This window comes from Mytilus edulis, chromosome 5 (assembly GCF_963676685.1).
Source record: "Mytilus edulis chromosome 5, xbMytEdul2.2, whole genome shotgun sequence".
Taxonomy (NCBI): domain Eukaryota; kingdom Metazoa; phylum Mollusca; class Bivalvia; order Mytilida; family Mytilidae; genus Mytilus; species Mytilus edulis.
The window spans coordinates 8547694-8567810 of record NC_092348.1 but is presented as its reverse complement, the minus strand read 5'-3'; the positions used below and the strand labels follow the sequence as shown (position 1 = coordinate 8567810).

Sequence of the window (20117 nt, the reverse complement as noted above, 5' to 3'; positions counted from 1 at the left end):
GTGTATGTGCCTGTCCCAAGTCAGGAGCCTGTAGGCTGTATTTTAGTGGTTGTCGTTTGTTTATGTGTTAAATATTTGTTTTTCGTTCATTTTTTATATAAATAAGGCCGTTAGTTTTCTCGTTTAAATTGTTTTACATTGTCATATCGGGCCTTTTATAGCTGACTATGCGGTATGGGCTTTGCTCATTGTTGAAGGCTGTACGGTGACATATAGGTGTTAATGTCTGTGTCATTTTGTTCTCGTGTGGACACTTGTCTCATTGGCAATCATACCACATCTTCTTTTTTTATATTAATTGATAATTTAATTTTATAAATAGTATTTGTATATATTTGTTCATGTACTGACTTATTGACTGACTCTGACAGAGTATACAGCATGTACAGTATGATGGTTCACATAAGTATTTACATCCTGGGTTTTCTATTTCTTTATTCCGATTGGTTACTCTATGAACACCTTTGATCTTCAGACACTCATTTCAAATTATAGGGCTCTTCACGGTTAGTTAGGCCATATTCATATATTGGATAGGGGGCAGATTTTTTAGAAAGAGGTGGGAATAGTATGAAAGTATGGGAAATCCTATGTGTGCTATCAAGCATCTGCTCTGTTTTAATGATGTTTTCCCGTATTTTCACACTATTTTTACCTCTATTATGAAAATCTGCCCTCTATCCAATATGGCCAAACTAACTGTGAAGAGCCCTATTCTTCACAGAGATGTAGAACCCTACTAGGAATTATTTATGCTCAACTTGATAAGTCTAAATTTATAAATGAGGGTCGTAACGCTAACGGTAATTTTTAGTGCATGACGATAAAAATTACACTTTCTCAAAGACGATCAAGAAATAAACTGATTTTGAGTACTCACAATAATAATTTGAAACCTTTGACGAATCACAATTTTGGCGAGACACAGTGAAATTTTTAACAAATTTAACGCTAACAGTAGCCGAAATGAAAATTTATCGTCTGACGGAAGGGCATTCTTACATTCATTTAAATTTATAATTTTTTTGTGCTATTTTGACTTTCTTGCTGTTTGTTTATTCATTTATTTTTTATCCAATTTTTTGTTTTTTTTATGGGGTGAGGGATCACAGCCTTTAACTAAACCAAACAATACTTTTAACCAGTTAACAACCACTCGACTGACTAGATAAAGATTAATAAAAAACGTTTTTCTTACTTACCGGTGTGTGTGTTACCGAGTGTTCTCCCTTGGTAAATAAGACCCATGTAAATGATAATACTGTATTCTGGTTTTAAGAATAACAAAGGTCTTTAAAATATATGTAATTATTTTTTTGTTTTTCAATATATCCCTATATTCCTATCATCTGAGAATATTCATCGATGAAAGACATGAAAATTATTTCAAAGATATCATTTGTTTTTGCATGTAGCGTGTTTCCGGTTATGAGATGTAAACATCGAAAAAGATTGTACTTTTTATCAGCTTGTATTAGACTATACTTTGTCATATTGTGGCTTTAGGACTCATATCCTGTAAAAATATTTAAAGGTAATGGAAATACATATTTACAGACATCTCAAATTTTAGATTTCGTAAAAATATCAAGTAATTTGTGTTACAGACCATTCATCATGTCATGAGACTTAGAAAATTATTGAAGAGTCTGATTATTGATTAAAAAAAGTGTATGAAGAGGAAGGCATATCTTTTAAACACATATTAAAGTGTTAAAGATCCTTTACTCATGTTTTGTAATGTAGCTAACTGACAGTGATGCACCCATACACATCTGCACATGTTGGACTAGTTTTACACACTTATTTTTTATTGATTACCGGTCATGGCTGATACTTTTCTGTCTCTTTCTTGTTCACAAAGTTATACAAACAGACCCCTTGTTTGTTTGATATACTTATGATGTTACCTAATTGGTCCTTTTTTACATTCTGCTGCTGAGGGCCCAGGGGCCATGAATAGAGTCACAGGGTCAGTGTTGATTTTAGTCTTTTTTTCATATTTACTTGTATATAGATATAGGAAGATGTGGTATGAGTGCCAATGAGACTTCTCTCCGTCCAAGTCACATTTAAACCATAGGTCTGTTTTGATCATGACAATTTTAGCCAATAGTTATCACATATGAAATTTGTGAAAATTTGGGGATCATTATCAATGTTATTAATATGGATTTATATTCATAATATTATGACAGCCAGTGTCTTATATTTATTAAAACCAATTATTTCTTGTAGATGGATTTGTTTCATGACAAATCAGCCAGTGAATCAGATGGTGACACAACAGATTCAGAAGAAAGTGTTTATTCAGGACTAGAAGAAGAACCAGACACATCAGATGATGAGGTATAGATATCTACCTTTATATACATTGAATGTCATATCTCTTCTACATCTTTACAGTATCGAGGAACTATTTCCTCTACGTGTTCAGAGTATCAAGAATTGAATGTCATATCTCTTAGTCTTCCATGTGTTTACAGTTTAGAGTATTGAAGAATTGATTGTCATATCTCTTCTACATGTTTACAGTATCGAGGAATTATCTCTTCTACCTGTTTAGGGTATTAAAGAATTGAAATTCATATCTCTTTAATTTGTTAAAAGTATCAAAGATTTGAATGTTTCAGACTAAAGGATATAGTTTTATCAACATGAATCATTGACAAAAGGACATTTTAAATGAGCCAGGCATTGTACACCTCTATATTGGGCTAGAGAGGACAATGCATCAGTTAAGGTTCTAGGTCATAAAAAGTTTAGGCATGCATTTTCATTAATGTCAAATAACAGTTTAAGATATTTGTCAAACATGTATACAGAACATGCATAATATTGTTAAATTCTTACTCAAAACAACTACAAAACCACATATCAAATATTATTGACCTGTTGTGTATTGTGATTGAGGAAAAACTTCAAACAGATATTGAAAATCAAGTTACCATCAGTATGGTCTGACCACAATAATTGGCTTACGAGCTCTCATTAAAAAAAATACCTACATACGCAAACAAATTATGTTCAGGTATGCAGGTTATAAATAAATGCCATCAAATAATAATACAGGTTCATAAAGAATGAAAGACACAACAAAAATCAATGTTTCACAAACATGAAAAATATGTTTTTCTCAATTTTATTTACAATGGTTGAAATGTAAAATTGCTGATATAGATTTGTAACTTAATAAATAATTTTTCAATAGGAAGTAAAGAACGATGACAAATCAGACAGTGAGAATGGGGATAATAGTGAAAGTGACAAAGAAAATGTTATTGACAATGATACAGAAGACAAAGATGTGAACGAAGAAGATACAAACACTGTTAATGTGGCAGCTAAAAATAAATATAATGATAAAAATAATACACGAACAACATCTCAAACAGTGGAAGACGAATACTATCATGATTCTTCTGATGAAGAGGTAAGTGTTTTGATTGGTGGAAAGTATTTTAAGTATTAATGTTATCATCTTATTTGATTGGTTAAATGATTTCTTGTACATCATTAGTATATAAATAATTGTTTGTTTAATGGAAAGTATTCTTATTTCTACTTATTTATCAATATTTACGATAGCAAAACACAATAGGTGATCATGCAGTTGAATATTCTCATAGATAAATGAAGATGTTGTTTATACCCAAAGGAGACAGCAACCCTGCTACTCAGTGATCCAAGACGTATTGAGGAAAACATGTAGTCTTCACAATACAGGTGTCTACACCATATGTCAAGAGGAAAACATGTAGTCTTCACAATACAGGTGTCTACACCATATGTCAAGAGGAAAACATGTAGTCTTCACAATACAGGTGTATACACCATATGTCAAGAGGAAAACATGTAGTCTTCACAATACAGGTGTCTACACCATATGTCAACATGTAAATTGTACAATAAAGTTCATAATAATTTAAACCAAAAAAATTTGTGCTTTGTTGATTAACAAATAAGTTAGAGTTTAGAAAAAAAAAACTTACTTTTGCTGTATATTTCAGGATATCCGTAACACCGTGGGTAACATTCCAATGGAATGGTATAGGGACTATCCACATATAGGTTATGATGTAGAGGGAAGAAAGTTAATCAAACCCAAAAAAGGAGATGAACTGGATGAGTTTCTACAGAGAATGGATAATCCAGATTATTGGTTTGTATTAACATGTTCATTAAAAGTAGATTGATGTGTATGGTTTTTTTCTCATTCAATGTAGAAGAGATCTGGAGAGATTGGAATGTACCTATTTCTGTAAAATTTATATGAGGGTGGTAAAGGGTTATTTTCGTGCAACGTTTTCGGCCTTTTTATTTCACGTGTTTTCGTGTTTTTGTGTTTTATTTCTCGTTTTCTCGTGCTTAGTTCGATGTGCGTGCTTCGTATTTCCCCTTATTTATTTTCCGTGTTTCGTGTCGGTGCTCTTAATTTCTCGTTCTTGCATTGTTCCTCATTTTATTAAAAAGTAAATTGGAACTAACTCAAAGTCAGTGAGTTATAGTACCTTTTGAAACTTGACGTGTAATATAATGGAAATTGATGTATATTGTTACCATTCTACTTTCTATTGTATATGTATGCTATACATGTAATAGAGTCCATCATAATAATTTTTTTTTTCAAATCAGATGCAAGTAGCATAGGCTAGCCTAAAAAGTGACCACAAGGTCTTTATGTCCATTAACAATGAACGGCTGAGTAATAACTGCTGGTACTTTTTTTCTTAATATTTACGATTTTATTTCTCGTGCTTCATTTTTCCCGATTTTTATTTTTCGTGCTACGTTTTTGCGATTTTTATTTCACGTGTTTCCGTGTTCAGTACCCCCCTTTACCACCCTCTTATATGTTTTCTTCAGTATGAATTTAAAAGCTGAAGGTGACAACTATTGATGTTTATCTTTATAAAAAAAGAAAAAAGTTATATCAAGCTTTTTCTATATTTCTCTAAAGGAATAGAGAAAAAAATAGATCAACACTGGGCCTGCATTTAATGTGAACAGCGAGGTTGACAACCATTAAGGGGAGATAACTTAATATGAACCCTCAAATTAGTTCTGTAGGGAATTACATGTATATGATGTTTAGTTTTGATAACAAATGCCATGCATTGAAATGTTTTCAGCAGATGTAAACTTTTGCTTATAGTTATAGTTATAGTAAACTTGTACACATCAAATATTTAGAATATGTTGATAAAACTAATATATAATCCAATATAATTTTAACCCTAGGAGAACAGTGACAAACAAAATGACGGGACAAAATGTATTACTGACCAAGGAAGATGTCAGTCTGATAGAAGGTCTCATGTTACAGAGGACACCTGGAGGAGCAAAGGAAACATATGAGGTATAAATATCAAGAGAAAGAAGGCCACCTGATTTCAGAGTTTGTGATGTATTTAAATTATTAAATTGTTGAAAAACAAGGGGGAAAACACAAACTTAAAAGCAAAAGAATGAAAATGAAAACAAAATCCTAACCTTACATACAAATAGATTGATTGTATCTAGTTTGAATGGATGTAATCATTTATTTCTAAACATTTTTTTTTTCTCTTATTGGTCAATACGTTTACCTTGTTTGATGGACAACTGAAATACACTTTTTCTTTTTTAGCCATGGATTGACTTCTTTACACATGAGACAATGATACATCCTGTTACCAACAGACCAGCTGACAAAAGAAGTTTTATTCCATCGAAGTGGGAAAAATTAAAGGTAACTATAAACTAACAGTAAACAATAGGTAAGTCATGCATGATCATCATGTTAGATCTTCAAGATTCATGTGGAATTTTCAACATTTTATATTTTGTGTGATTCTAGTTTCAAGAGTTTCCTTCCAATCTTTCAAAACTTTAGATTATGAAACAACTCTTACTTTGAATTAAAGTATTATTGAAAGCATTTAATAGATGTTTACCAGTTATATCATACCTACATACCATGTATGTCATACATATATATTTTAGCATTAATCACTTTCATGAGTCATGTTTTTCTGATTACTGTGGATTCATTACTATTCTAGGGGTACAAATCAAGGAACGTGGATTCATTACTATTCTAGGGGTACAAATCAAGGAACGTGGATTCATTACTATTCTAGGGGGACAAATCAAGGAACGTGGATTCATTACTATTCTAGGGGTACAAATCAAGGAACGTGGATTCATTACTATTCTAGGGGGACAAATCAAGGAACGTGGATTCATTACTATTCTGGGGGACAAATCAAGGAAAGTGGATTCATTACTATTCTAGGGGTACAAATCAAGGAACGTGGATTCATTACTATTCTAGGGGGACAAAAATCAAGGAACGTGGATTCATTACTATTCTAGGGGTACGAATCAAGGAACGTGGATTCATTACTATTCTAGGGGACAAATCAAGGAACGTGGATTTATTACTATTCTAGGGGGACAAATCAAGGAACGTGGATTCATTACTATTCTAGGGGGACAAATCAAGGAACGTGGATTCATTACTATTCTAGGGGGACAAATCAAGGAACGTGGATTCATTACTATTCTAGGGAGACAAATCAAGGAACGTGGATTCATTACTATTCTAGGGGGACAAATCAAGGAACGTGGATTCATTACTATTCTAGGGGGACAAATCAAGGAACGTGGATTCATTACTATTCTAGGGGGACAAATCAAGGAACGTGGATTCATTACTATTCTAGGGGGACAAATCAAGGAACGTGGATTCATTACTTTTCTAGGGGGACAAATCAAGGAACGTGGATTCATGACTATTCTAGGGGAGACAAATCAAGGAACTATCCATTTTCTATGCAGACTTTGGCAAATTACAACAAATCAAATATCCATGAAATGCTTATTTTCCTCATTTCACAAAAATGGTATCCATGACAATGATATTAGAATCCACAGACGATAATATCAGTCAGATTTAGATTAATATCTTACCTTGCCATTTTAAAAATTAATTAATGTACAACGATATATCATGTAGTGGCTCTATTTTTAGAAACTGTATTACAAGGCCGTCAGAACATGGATAACAGTGGTTTATTGTATTGTTCAGGATGCCATGCTAATACAGTTGTACCTTCAATTAAAATAATGGTTAGACTTAATAAGATGTATGTATATTTGTAGGTTGGTCAGATGGTACATGCAATAAAGATGGGATGGATGAAAAGAAGCACAGAGAAAAAAGAAAAAGAAGACGATGAGCCCAAATACCATATGTTGTGGAAAGATGATGAGGAGGTAGGAGTTATCTCCTCTTTAGTTCTTACTTCATCATGTATTGAGGCAGTTTTCAAGAAAGTATTAAAAAGAAAATAGAAAATTTCCAAACGTTTTGGGCTCACCTTGGGAAGAATGTTAAAGTGAGGCATGGGTGTTAAATATTTTGATATCACAGCTTATTATTTAAGATTGCTTTTTCAAGTAAATTTTTTGTATCCTGATTTTTTACACATTTTCATGATTTATGTTTTAAACATAGTAAAACCCAGGAAGAAGTATTTATGATGGGCCATTGATATGTGTTAGGCAAACCATCACATCAATGTTTATGTAATTCCCATATTATTGATTGATCATTGGGGGAGGGAAGAATTGATGTTACCTCAGACATGATGAATTTGTCATGTTTGGATTAATTACACTTTTGTTAAATATTCATAAATTTTAATTAGCATATTTACATTATATTTTTAGAATGAGGCCACAAGGAGATATCGAGCGAATATTCCAGCACCTAAAGCTACACTTCCAGGTCATGTGGAATCTTATAATCCACCTCCAGAATACTTATTTACCAAGGAGGAGGTCAGTATAATCATCTTAAGTGTCAATTTAAGACAAAAGAATGGTAACAAATCATTACAACAAAAAACTAACGATAGAGAATGGTAACAAATCATTACAACAAAAAACTAAGGTTGAGAATGGTAACAAATCATTACAACAAAAAACTAAAGATTGAGAATGGTAACAAATCATTACAACAAAAAACTAAAGATAGAGAATGGTAACAAATCATTACAACAAAAAACTAAAGATAGAAAATGGTAACAAATCATTACAATAAAAAACTAAAGATAGAGAATGGTAACAAATCATTACAACAAAAAACTAAAGATAGAAAATGGTAACAAATCATTACAACAAAAAACTAAAGATAGAAAATGGTAACAAATCATTACAACAAAAAACTAAAGATAGAAAATGGTAACAAATCATTACAACAAAAAACTAAAGATAGAAAATGGTAACAAATCATTACAACAAAAAACTAAAGATAGAAAATGGTAACAAATCATTACAACAAAAAACTAAAGATTGAGAATGGTAACAAATCATTACAACAAAAAACTAAAGATAGAAAATGGTAACAAATCATTACAACAAAAAGCTGAAGATTGAGAATGGTAACAAATCATTACAACAAAAAACTAAAGATAGAAAATGGTAACAAATCATTACAACAAAAAACTCAAGATAGAGAACGGTAACAATATTTTACAAGGTGCAGACATTTATCGTACATGTGTTCTGCCGACTTTAATTGCATTGTGCATTGTCAACTGCTCAACCTAGTACATGTATTATTTTGTGAACATTCGAAACATTTGAACTTTAGACACACTCTTGACTTTGTAATTATATAATAAAATTATTTGATCCTATTTCTGACTTCTTTACACGTACAGCAGTACAGTAATAATAATATTTTGAAGATAAGTTTGTCCAAAACTATGTATTTACTACAAGAGACTGCACATGTTTTAGTATGTCCCCGCCGTAACTGAGGGGGCATTAAGTTTCACCCTTGTCTGTCTGTTTGTACGTCTGTCCCAAAATTGGTTTCTGTTCTCTAACTTTATTTGGCCTCAACCAAATGTTATAAAACTTTTTTTTTAATAGGAAGAACAATGGCTATCACAAGAACCAGAAGAAAGAAGAATGAATTTTATTCCAAAGAAATATGACAGCTTAAGACTAGTACCAGCATACTCAAGTTTTGTTAAGGAAAGATTTGAAAGATGTTTAGATTTATATTTATGTCCAAGGCAACAGCAAACAAGAGTAAGAAATGTATTTAGTCTAAACATAAATATCGAATAATTCAAAGGAGTAATCTGTTGATTAATGTTTTATGTTAATAGCAATAAATCTGTTATTGATTTCAATACCACAAAATATTTCCTTTTTTTTAAAACAACTAAATTATTTTGTTGATCAGTGAAATAATATTTAAATGTGATACCTTCTTGTTAAACTGTTATTTTCAAAAGAAATATAAGTTTCATTGGGGTTGGAATTTTTTCTAATGGAGAGTACTGTACAATTTAAACAAACAAATTTGGTAATTTCTTTCTCAAAACTCATTGAAATCTCTGACAACTATACCTTAGAATTATTCTCTTACTTTAAAACATAATTAACATGAAACTTCTACAAAGTACGAGGAATCCTAACTGTTAAGTAGCACATCATATAAGCATATGTCATTGATCATATTTGCAAATGCAAAAAATAATTATTCAGTAAACTCTCTTTTATTGTTTTGATGATACAACAGTGAAAGGCATGAATAATTTTTATTTACAGATGAACATTAATCCAGAAGATTTAATACCCAAGCTGCCAAAACCTAAAGATCTACAACCATTTCCTACACAGCAAGCTATTGTAAGTCATCAAGAGTTCTCTCCCTTGGAATCTATAACACTCTTCTATCAATGATGGCTAGGTTCAGTTATCAGTGATCAATATACATAAAATCGGTATTAATGAATCAATATTAGCCTAGCCAGCTGTCCAATCCAATTTAATTCATTTGAAAAATATTATATTTGAATCACTGATTCTATATCTTCATTTAAATTTAAAAACTTACCTTTATGCCGAAGCAGAAAATCATATTTAGTATCCTTTCAAGATATGATTCTGTTCTCTAATTTTAATTAGCCAAATGATATGAAAAATCTACACAATGCTGATAACTATCAGACACTTTTAGATTTAGAATTTGGGTGGTGTCACTTGCACCGTTCTTGAGTTGTGGCCTTTTATAAATGGAAAAATTACTTAATTTGCTCTTTTTACAATCTTAACTTTTGTTTTTCTCAAGTAGATGTTTGAACACTTATACACAACACTTATTACCACCAAATATCAAGTCTAAAATTGGTTGGTATCACAAGCATTGGAATTTATTATTAGCCTGAAAAGTGGCAATAGATTATTTATATTGACTTTGAATTTTGAAAGTTAAAAGTTACTTGTGCTTCAGGTATGTTGACCTTAATCAAAATGGCAGTCAAATATAAAGCCAGTGTTATTTTAATATGTTTTTTTGACATTTTTTTTATTTATTAGTAAACCACATGGTCAGTTATGGTCTGGATAACTGAAGATAATGTTACTGACAGTAAATACTAAGACCCAGTTCTAATAGTATTATTTGACCACATTTATTCAAAATTATATTTTTTCAGATTTATAAAGGCCATACAGATATTGTTAGATGTATATCTGCTGACCCAACAGGACAATGGTTAGCCTCAGGTAAGATAAACATTATTACGGGAAATTCTGAACAGTTGCAATGTTGTTTTACTGCCAAATTTGTGACATGATAGGTTTTTCAAAAATAAAAAGTCCCATTTTAAATTTTGAAAACATAATGTGTATGCATTTTTGTTGTACGTTCATTTGTTCAACAATCACAGTTATTAATGCACACAAATTTTTTTTTAATTTGCAGTCTCATATTTTACTTCATTATCAATGTACTCTGAAAAGTTAGGATGGATAAGCTTTTTACCTGGGATCCACATATTTTATTCAAAAATACTGAAAATAAGGAAATGTCAAAGGAGAAGTAATCCAACAAATGGAAGGCATCTAGCTTTATCGCATGGCGGGTAAATTATCATGTTGTGATTGGTTTAAAGACGTCACGTGGTGACCCCCTATGAGACCGTAGGGGATTAGTAAATTTCATAGGGGTTCATGACGCGTTAATGGTGACGTCATCTATTAATGTTGTTGTGTTTCATTGTTTATATTTCAACATAACGCAGCAGAAAAAGTTCAGTGTGCGATAAATTCGTTATACGGTTAACTACTGACCCTCTATGGATCCGTAGGGGGTCAGTAGCGAAACATATAACTTATAATAGACATATATAGGTTAAGCATTTGCAATAATGACTGTTCACACTAACTTCTTAGTAGATTTGACGTACAAAAATTTATAAAATGCAGTGAAACTAAACATTTGTATATGAAATATCAATTAGTATATAGTTACAATTTCAATATATTAAACTGAAAATCTACATCTTAGTCATACAACATACTGGGTTAAAAGTTGTTTAAGCAATGCAGGTACCAACTAAGTTAAATTATAGCTTTCAAGTTAAGAACAGGTGCTATGAAGGTTCTATTGTATTAAAACTACCTTAGTGATCACTATTAATTTGTTTTGAATATTTTTCAGGCTGTGATGATGAAACAGTGAAGTTTTGGGAGGTATTAACAGGGAGATGTATGAAAACATTAAAGGTGTCCGGTACCCCTAGATGTATTGCCTGGAACCCTAACCCTGCCATCTGTCTATGTCTTGTAGCTGTGTAAGTTTGTATTCAGTAATATGTTATCAACATCATTTCTTATTATAAAAAAATGCATATGTTGTCATAGTTTAGCATTACAGTATGAACACACAAAGATGTTAGATACATGTATGAAGATGTGAAAATTTTCTATTTTTAAAACAAATTTAACAGGAACATTATATACGAATGATCCACTTTACAGAACACATATTTAAATTGTTTCCTTTACATATTATTAAAAAAAATGTTGCATTAGAATGACTCCCTGTAATAATGAGATGCCAGTCCAGTGCATTTAAACGTAGGATCATCTCTATGCTTTTGTATTTTGTAATTACTGTCTTGATTTCAGAAAAATATATTTTATTATTACAGGGATCAAAGTTTACTGGTATTAAACCCTGGACTTGGAGACAAAGTTCTTATCAGTAATACAGATAGTATGATACAGAATAAAGAAACTTCAGAACCAGCAGGTATTATCCCAGAGCAACTTAAGTTATTTATAAGTCATGAAGAAATAAAGCTACTGCAATGGTCATGATTACACAGTAATAAGACTTAACAGTATTCGATCAGGCTTGTAGCAATATGAAATCTAAGATGCCATGCTAAAAAATACATTTTTAAGCAGGTTTTCTGAGGAAAAAATCAGGTCATTCAATAAGATAAAGTAGTGTGGCCTGACAGGCAATATAGATAAAGTAGGTCAATGACAGGCAATATAGATTAAGAAGGTCAATGTACAAAGGAAAATATATCACATGGAATTTAATATGTCAATAATTACACCACTAATTCTTTCCACTATATCAGAGTTTAAACATTCCAATAAGTATCCAGATATTATGGAGCTACTCAGTGTTATATATGTTGTGCCGAGAATATTTCCATCACATACTTTCTTGTTACAGGTAAATCCCCACCACTGAGTTGGACAGTTTGTGAGGATGATGAATATGATGAGGGTTACAGATTTATTTTGTCACATCCAAAGGTAAAGGTTATGGTGGAGATTCACAACCATTGATACTGTAAATTCAGTAAATTTGGGATGTTTTAGTTAATATGAAAATTGTCATGGGATAGGTTCCAAAAACAATAAAAACCTCATTTTATATTAAATAGCGTTATTTGTTTTGAGCATTTCCTGAAATCACAATAATTAATCGTGAATACTTGTTCCTAGTCTAACTTTTACAATTTTAATTACAGGCAAAAGTTTCTGAGTTAACTGTAATCAGATTTAAATATTTTGTTGATGCACCTGAACATTGAGAACTAAAACATATCATTTAAATTTATTTTCCCGTAATCATTTGTCACTGCTGGGAAAAAAAACTGATAGACTCCCCTTTTCTTCCTGTTTACATAAGTTTCTAAAAAATAATCATGTTTCACTAAAGTAGTTAACATAGACATAAACTTGGAAACAAACACAGCTTTGAACAGTAAGAAATCTTACTGGCATTTAGGTCAGAAAAGTATTCTCTAGTAAAATATCAAAGAGAGTGCATATTCAGAATATGGTCCTTAAATATATTAGATATTGGACTTCTTCTGTAATTACAGAACAATATAAAATAAATGAACTGAAATATAAAAGTCACTTATATTAATGAATACTGGAGATACAAAATCACTTGAACAGCCTGTACATTACCGTAGAAAGGCTTGTATAGTCCACGGTTTTATTCTCCAAAATTGGACCTTCCAGACAGGGTGCGGACTATAGAGTACAATAAGCATGAAATAAGAGAAAAATTTCGATTTCACGGGCGAGGTGGTTTGTTTACATTCCGCCATCTTTTGATTTACTTTCAATGTCTTATTATAGTGATATCTGTTATGTATGGAATTTGACTCTCACCGCTGAATTTCTTCTTTTACGCTTGCTTTTTAAACTTCCTGTTTAAACATACTCAAGTTTTTAAATTGTTTTTTAAGTGAATTAAACTTATTTTAACAATCATGAAGCATTCTAGAATCATTTACAAGCAGTTTCAGCGTCTGTTTGATGATGGAAAACAGGTTTTTCCAAGAAAATACCGCAAATGACTGCACACGATTATAAATTACCAGTTTCATTAGACCTGTTCTGACAGTTGCTAAAAGTTTTTTTACCTGAAATTTCGTGGGGTGAAGGGGATGCGGACTATGTACCAGTGCGAACTATACAAGCCTTTCTACAGTAGTTTCATATTGTGAATTTGTTATATGACAAAAATGTATTTTCAGGAAATAACCCATGTATCATGGCATGGTAAGGGAGATTACTTTGCCAGTGTGATGCCTAAAGGGGATTCTAAGGCAGTGCTGATTCATCAACTCTCAAAACAAAGGTCACAGGTAATTTATTTAGTCATTTAAATTCTTAAGAGAGAGGAAAATTATTGTCATTGTGCATTAAATGAAGAAATGTGAAAGTTCATTAACTTCATTGCAGTATGTTTTCTAATGGAAAAATCTTTATCTGATAAACCCTGAAAGCCAGAAAAGAAAGTCTGATTTAGATTTTTTTGGGGAAAAAACTCAGATAGAAAAAGTAGTCCACTGTTATACAACATATTGCTGAAATAAATTGTCAAAGTCAGTCTAGGGGATTTTGAATTGGGAAGTGAAATTATATTTGTTCAAAGGAAATGAGTGTTCCTTCAATTGATTGTGTAATACTTTATGTTGAATGACTAGATTTTAAAGAGGATACCCTAACAATCCACAATTCTTGTTGTTGGACTTATGGTATCAACCATTTACTTTCTAAAATACAATCCTTTGTAAACTGTTAGTTTTCATACAGCATGTAAAGCAGTATTGATGTTACATTCTTCAGTAAGGTTTTCATACAGCATGTAAAGCCAGTATTGATGTTACATTCTTCAGTAAGGTTTTCATACAGCATGTAAAGCCAGTATTGATGTTACATTCTTCAGTAAGGTTTTCATACAGCATGTAAAGTAGTATTGATGTTACATTCTTCAGTAAGGTTTTCATACAGCATGTAAAGCAGTATTGATGTTACATTCTTCAGTAAGGTTTTCATACAGCATGTAAAGCAGTATTGATGTTACATTCTTCAGTAAGGTTTTCATACAGCATGTAAAGCAGTATTGATGTTACATTCTTCAGTAAGGTTTTCATACAGCATGTAAAGCAGTATTGATGTTACATTCTTCAGTAAGGTTTTCATACAGCATGTAAAGCAGTATTGATGTTACATTCTTCAGTAAGGTTTTCATACAGCATGTAAAGCAGTATTGATGTTACATTCTTCAGTAAGGTTTTCATACAGCATGTAAAGCAGTATTGATGTTACATTCTTCAGTAAGGTTTACATACAGCATGTAAAGCCAGTATTGATGTTACATTCTTTTCTTTTCAGAATCCATTTTCTAAGCCTAAAGGATTGGTACAGTGTGTATATTTTCATCCAATCAGACCATTCTTATTTGTAGCTGTAAGTATCAGCTATTTTTCTGTGATTATAAACAAATTTTGAGCCTACATTATATTTTGGATTGGTTATAAACTTATCACTCAGCTGTAAGCCTGTCAAATATCAATTTCAACAGTAACCATTTTAAAAAAAGCTGTTGATAAAATATTAATTGAACCATCCAGTTTTAACAAATTATTAATCAGGGCTATTCCAGAAAAAATGAAAGACATTTTATTTCAGTACCCACCACCTAGACAATTGTAATTGAGAATCTAAGTGCATTATACTTTGAGAAGTGATATCCATCACCATGTATTATTAATAGCACTTAGATCTTTTCCTTGATAAGTATATTATAAGTTATACATGTAATAATATTTTCAGACTCAAAGATATATTCGAGTGTACAACTTATTGAAACAAGAATTAACAAAGAAGCTGATGACCAGTTGTAGATGGGTTTCTAGTATGTCTATACACTCTGGGGGTAAGTCATTCTGTATTTATACCTTCCTTAACTAGCGGATTGTTTTTATAATCAATATAAAAAAGAAGATGTGGTATGATTGCCAATGAGTCAACTCTCCACAGGAGACCAAAATGACACAGAAATTAACAATTATAGGTCACCGCATGGCCTTCAACAATGAGCAAAGCTCATACCGCATAATGTCTTGTTTCGTTTATCATGTTCGTCATTGGTTAAAGTTTCTTGCCATCCTCTGATATTGCATAGCGCTTGTTACATCAGGAAAGACAGCAGCAATGCATCTCAATGAAGGAAAAACACATTTTTGCAATCATTGTAAAAGAATCATGTCTGAACTTGAGACCAATGCATTCATAATTGAGAAAAAAAACCATGCTTTTCTCGATTTATCGTCTGTCACTCTCAAGTTCAAAATGTGTAAGCCAAAGATGTGTAACTGTCTAATATTGTGCCAATTTAATAAATTAAATAAATATCCATGAACATCGGTGAAAAAAATACAAAAAAAGGAAATGTAAAGTTTTTACTTTTGGTGTTTTACTGTACCTTCATGTAAGACTTATTACATGTATTATCTGAGGTTACTTGATTTGCCATCAAGTTACAGTAAAACCACAGACAGCAACCCTCATGATAAAATATATTATGATATTTTCAGGTGACAATCTTGTGATAGGAAGTTATGATTGTAAACTGACCTGGTTTGACTTAGATCTGTCAACCAAACCTTACCAGACTCTCAGGTAAGTTACAGTCGAAGTTATGATTGTAAACTGACCTGGTTTGACTTAGATCTGTCAACCAAATCCTACCAGACTCTCAGGTAAGTTACAGGTGAGGTTATGATTGTAAACTGACCTGGTTTGACTTAGATCTGTCAACCAAACCTTACCAGACTCTCAGGTAAGTTACAGGTGAAGTTATGATTGTAAACTGACCTGGTTTGACTTAGATCTGTCAACCAAACCCTACCAGACTCTCAGGTAAGTTACAGGTAAAGTTATGATTGTAAACTGATCTGGTTTGACTTAGATCTGTCAACCAAACCTTACCAGACTCTCAGGTAAGTTACAGGTGACAATCTTGTGATAGGAAGTTATGATCGTAAACTGACTTGGTTTGACTTAGATCTGTCAACCAAACCTTACCAGACTTTCAGGTAAGTTACAGCTGAAGTTATGATTGTAAACTGACCTGGTTTGACTTAGATCTGTCAACCAAACCTTACCAGACTCTCAGGTAAGTTACAGGTGACAATCTTGTGATAGGAAGTTATGATTGTAAACTGACCTGGTTTGACTTAGATCTGTCAACCAAACCTTACCAGACTCTCAGGTAAGTTACAGGTTACAATCTTTTGATAGGAAGTTATGATTGTAAATTGACCTGGTTTGACTTAGATCTGTCAACAAAACCCTACCAGACTCTCAGGTAAGTTACAGGTGAAAATCTTGTGATAGGAAGTTATGATTGTAAATTGACCTGGTTTGACTTAGATCTGTCAACCAAACCTTACCAGACTCTCAGGTAAGTTACAGGTGACAATCTTGTGATAGGAAGTTATGATTGTAAACTGACCTGGTTTGACTTAGATCTTTCAACTAAACCTTACCAGACTCTCAGGTAAGTTACAGGTGACAATCTTGTGATAGGAAGTTATGATTGTAAACTGACCTGGTTTGACTTAGATCTTTCAACCAAACCCTACCAGACTCTCAGGTAAGTTACAGGTGACAATCTTGTGATAGGAAGTTATGATTGTAAACTGACCTGGTTTGACTTAGATCTTTCAACCAAACCCTACCAGACTCTCAGGTAAGTTACAGGTGACAATCTTGTGATAGGAAGTTATGATTGTAAATTGACCTGGTTTGACTTAGATCTGTCAACCAAACCTTACCAGACACTCAGGTAAGTTACAGGTGAAGTTATGATTGTAAACTGACATGGTTTGACTTAGATCTGTCAACCAAACCTTACCAGACTCTCAGTTAAGTTACAGGTGACAATCTTGTGATAGGAAGTTATGATTGTAAACTGACCTGGTTTGACTTAGATCTGTCAACCAAACCTTACCAGACTCTCAGGTAAGTTACAGGTGATGTTAAGTTCATAATCCATTAAAATGTTGAAGCAATCTCATTGCAACAAATATCTTAGATAGGAAACATTCAGAACACAATGAAGTTCATTGTGCTATTCTTAACCATTTAAAAGATAGTCAGGCAGATATTTTACTGCTTTTATTCCAACTTATATATCACACTATCATAACTGAAATAAATGTATATGTTCTGCTTAGAAAGAAATGAATTATCTATTAAGGAAAAATTGTACATTTTAAATATGCCTTGACATTTTGAGTTACTGTGTGAACAAATTTTTGATCTATTATACATTCAATACAGTTCCCGACACTTGGAATGCTTAGGCATTTCTATTCATTTACAAACAGAAAATGTACATACATAAAAAATAACAAGATGTTTGAGACAAAATATGAACAAAAAATATAATTTCGGAATCCTTGACCTCTATTACAATTGTAAAGATGAATTTCACACCTGGAGTTGATTTGTATAAATCAAAGCCTTTAAAACAAATCACAAACAAGAGTTTGTCATAAACATATTGTTCATACATTTGTCTGTTTGAAGTCTGTACATAAGCTAAATCTTACAAGGTTTATATATATTAACCAATGACATCATTTTTTGTCTTACAAGTAATACAAACATTTGTTATTTAGGCATCATAAGAAGGCAATAAGACATAGATATTAACCAATGATATTATCTTTTGTCTTACAAGTAATAGAAACATTTGTTATTTAGGCATCATAAGAAGGCAATAAGACAAGTGAGTTTCCACAAGAGATACCCCTTATTTGCCTCAGCATCAGATGATGGAACAGTTATTGTCTGTCATGGAATGGTATATAAGTAAGTATATAATAATTAAGTTGTAAAGCTATCTAAAAGACCAACAAACATTACTCAAAGAAGAAAAACAATGAAGGTTTTTTAGTGTACATTATTCTTTAGGGGCCAGCTGAAGCCTGCCTCCAGGCTTGGGATTTTCTCGTTGTGTTCAAGACTCATTGGTGGCATTGGGCTGTTATCTGCTCTTTGGTGGGGTTGTTGAGACTATTTTAAGATATTTTCGTACTAATTGTTATGATTAATGGCCTCTGTGAGTTTCTGTTTTCCAAAAGTCACTTAAACCTCATATTTACATCATCAAAATACCGTCAGTAATTGTATAGCATTATGTTATGTATATAATTCCAAAAATTGTAGTTAATCTTTAATTAAGGGGGTAAAATTAGGTTTTTAATCAAACGGCAATTGCCATATGTTAACTGATAATATATTCCTTTTCCAATTATATTATTGTCTTATATATTGACAGCTTGAAAAAAAATGTATTTCATTAAATCCTGCATTCATCACAAGGCAAAATGTTTTATTGCCAAAAATTATGTATTTTATTACAGTTTATAATCCTGGTACCTTTGATAACTTTTCACATTACTGGGTTGTTGCCACTGCTGGTGGACATTTGGTCCCTGAGGGTATCGCCAGCCCAGTTGCAGCACTTCTGTGTTGATATGAATATCAATTATGTGGTCATTTTTAAAAATTTCCTGTTTACAAAACTTATAATAAATTTTTCAAAAAACAAAGGATTTTCTTATCCCAGGCAAAGATTACCTTTGCTGTATTTGGCACAACTTTTTTGGAATTTTGGATCCTCATTGCTTTTAAACTTTGTTCTTTTTTGGCTTTATAAACTATTTTGATATCAGCATCACTGAGGTGCCTTATGTAGACAAATTGCACGTCTGACATACTAAATTATAATCCTGGTACCCTTTTGCCTCATGATGTATTGTGCTTATTTGTGTTTTTGGGATGTCTCATTGATGTATAACCCACATCTCAGTTTAAAACACCCCACTTATGACAGGTTAGTTTAACTACAATCATAATTTCATGGTTCTCTCTGAGAACACTTTGGTGTCCTTCAGCAGTTGGCAGCCCCAAAATAGCCAATAGTGATAAAAATAAAGGCAACAGTAGTAAACTGATGTTCAAAAGTCATAAATTGATTGAGAGAAAACAAATACAGGTTACAAATTAAAACCATGGGAAACACATCAATTATAAGAGGAAACAAAGGAACAACAGGAACACAGAACTGCAACAAAAACAAACAAACGTCAACATATATAGAAATGAAGTATTTGATAACTGCCATGTGACAGAAAACATCTAAAATACAAAAACATCAATCAATAATTTTAAATCTGCAAGGAAGTACAGAAAATTTTCTCTACAAGAGCAGTTTACAAAAGAGTTGATTCTTAAATATTGTTTCTTTATTTCAGTGATTTACTACAGAATCCTTTGATAGTACCAGTGAAAGTTTTACATGGACATAAAATAACAAAAGATCTCGGTGTAATAGACTGTGAGTTCCATCCTACACAACCTTGGGTGTTCTCCAGTGGAGCAGATGGAACTATTAGATTGTTTACATAATAAAAATAACATGAACA

At 32.0% G+C, this 20117-nt stretch overlaps 2 protein-coding genes across 5 annotated transcripts in view; one reads left to right on the top strand and one right to left on the bottom strand.

The window, feature by feature from the left end:
- The window catches only part of LOC139522885 (inositol monophosphatase 1-like), a 12345-nt gene extending 11077 nt beyond the window's left edge, over nucleotides 1-1268 (bottom strand). Inside the window, exon 1 of one of the 2 annotated variants that reach the window (XM_071316514.1) lies at nucleotides 1203-1268. The gene's annotated coding sequence lies outside the window, so the exon portion shown is untranslated. Of the gene's footprint in view, nucleotides 1-1135; nucleotides 1161-1202 lie in introns of those variants that run through there. The other variant, XM_071316516.1, reaches the window with a different exon arrangement.
- On the top strand, nucleotides 768-20117 carry LOC139522884 (ribosome biogenesis protein bop1-like). Of its 3 annotated transcripts, none has more exons than XM_071316511.1 (20): nucleotides 768-803; nucleotides 2239-2349; nucleotides 3212-3433; nucleotides 4011-4162; nucleotides 5242-5359; nucleotides 5630-5731; nucleotides 7147-7260; nucleotides 7717-7827; nucleotides 8926-9087; nucleotides 9613-9693; nucleotides 10503-10572; nucleotides 11510-11642; nucleotides 12003-12103; nucleotides 12542-12624; nucleotides 13866-13976; nucleotides 15010-15084; nucleotides 15451-15553; nucleotides 16215-16299; nucleotides 18391-18498; nucleotides 19947-20117. In XM_071316511.1, the coding sequence occupies exons 1-20, from the start codon at nucleotides 783-785 to the stop codon at nucleotides 20098-20100; spliced, it is 2217 nt and encodes a 738-aa protein (XP_071172612.1). In that variant the 5' UTR covers nucleotides 768-782; the 3' UTR covers nucleotides 20101-20117. The 3 variants fall into 3 exon arrangements, with proteins under 3 accessions (XP_071172612.1, XP_071172614.1, XP_071172613.1); XM_071316512.1 differs by lacking the exon at nucleotides 768-803 and adding an exon at nucleotides 1395-1534; XM_071316513.1 differs by lacking the exons at nucleotides 16215-16299; nucleotides 18391-18498; nucleotides 19947-20117 and adding an exon at nucleotides 17383-17486.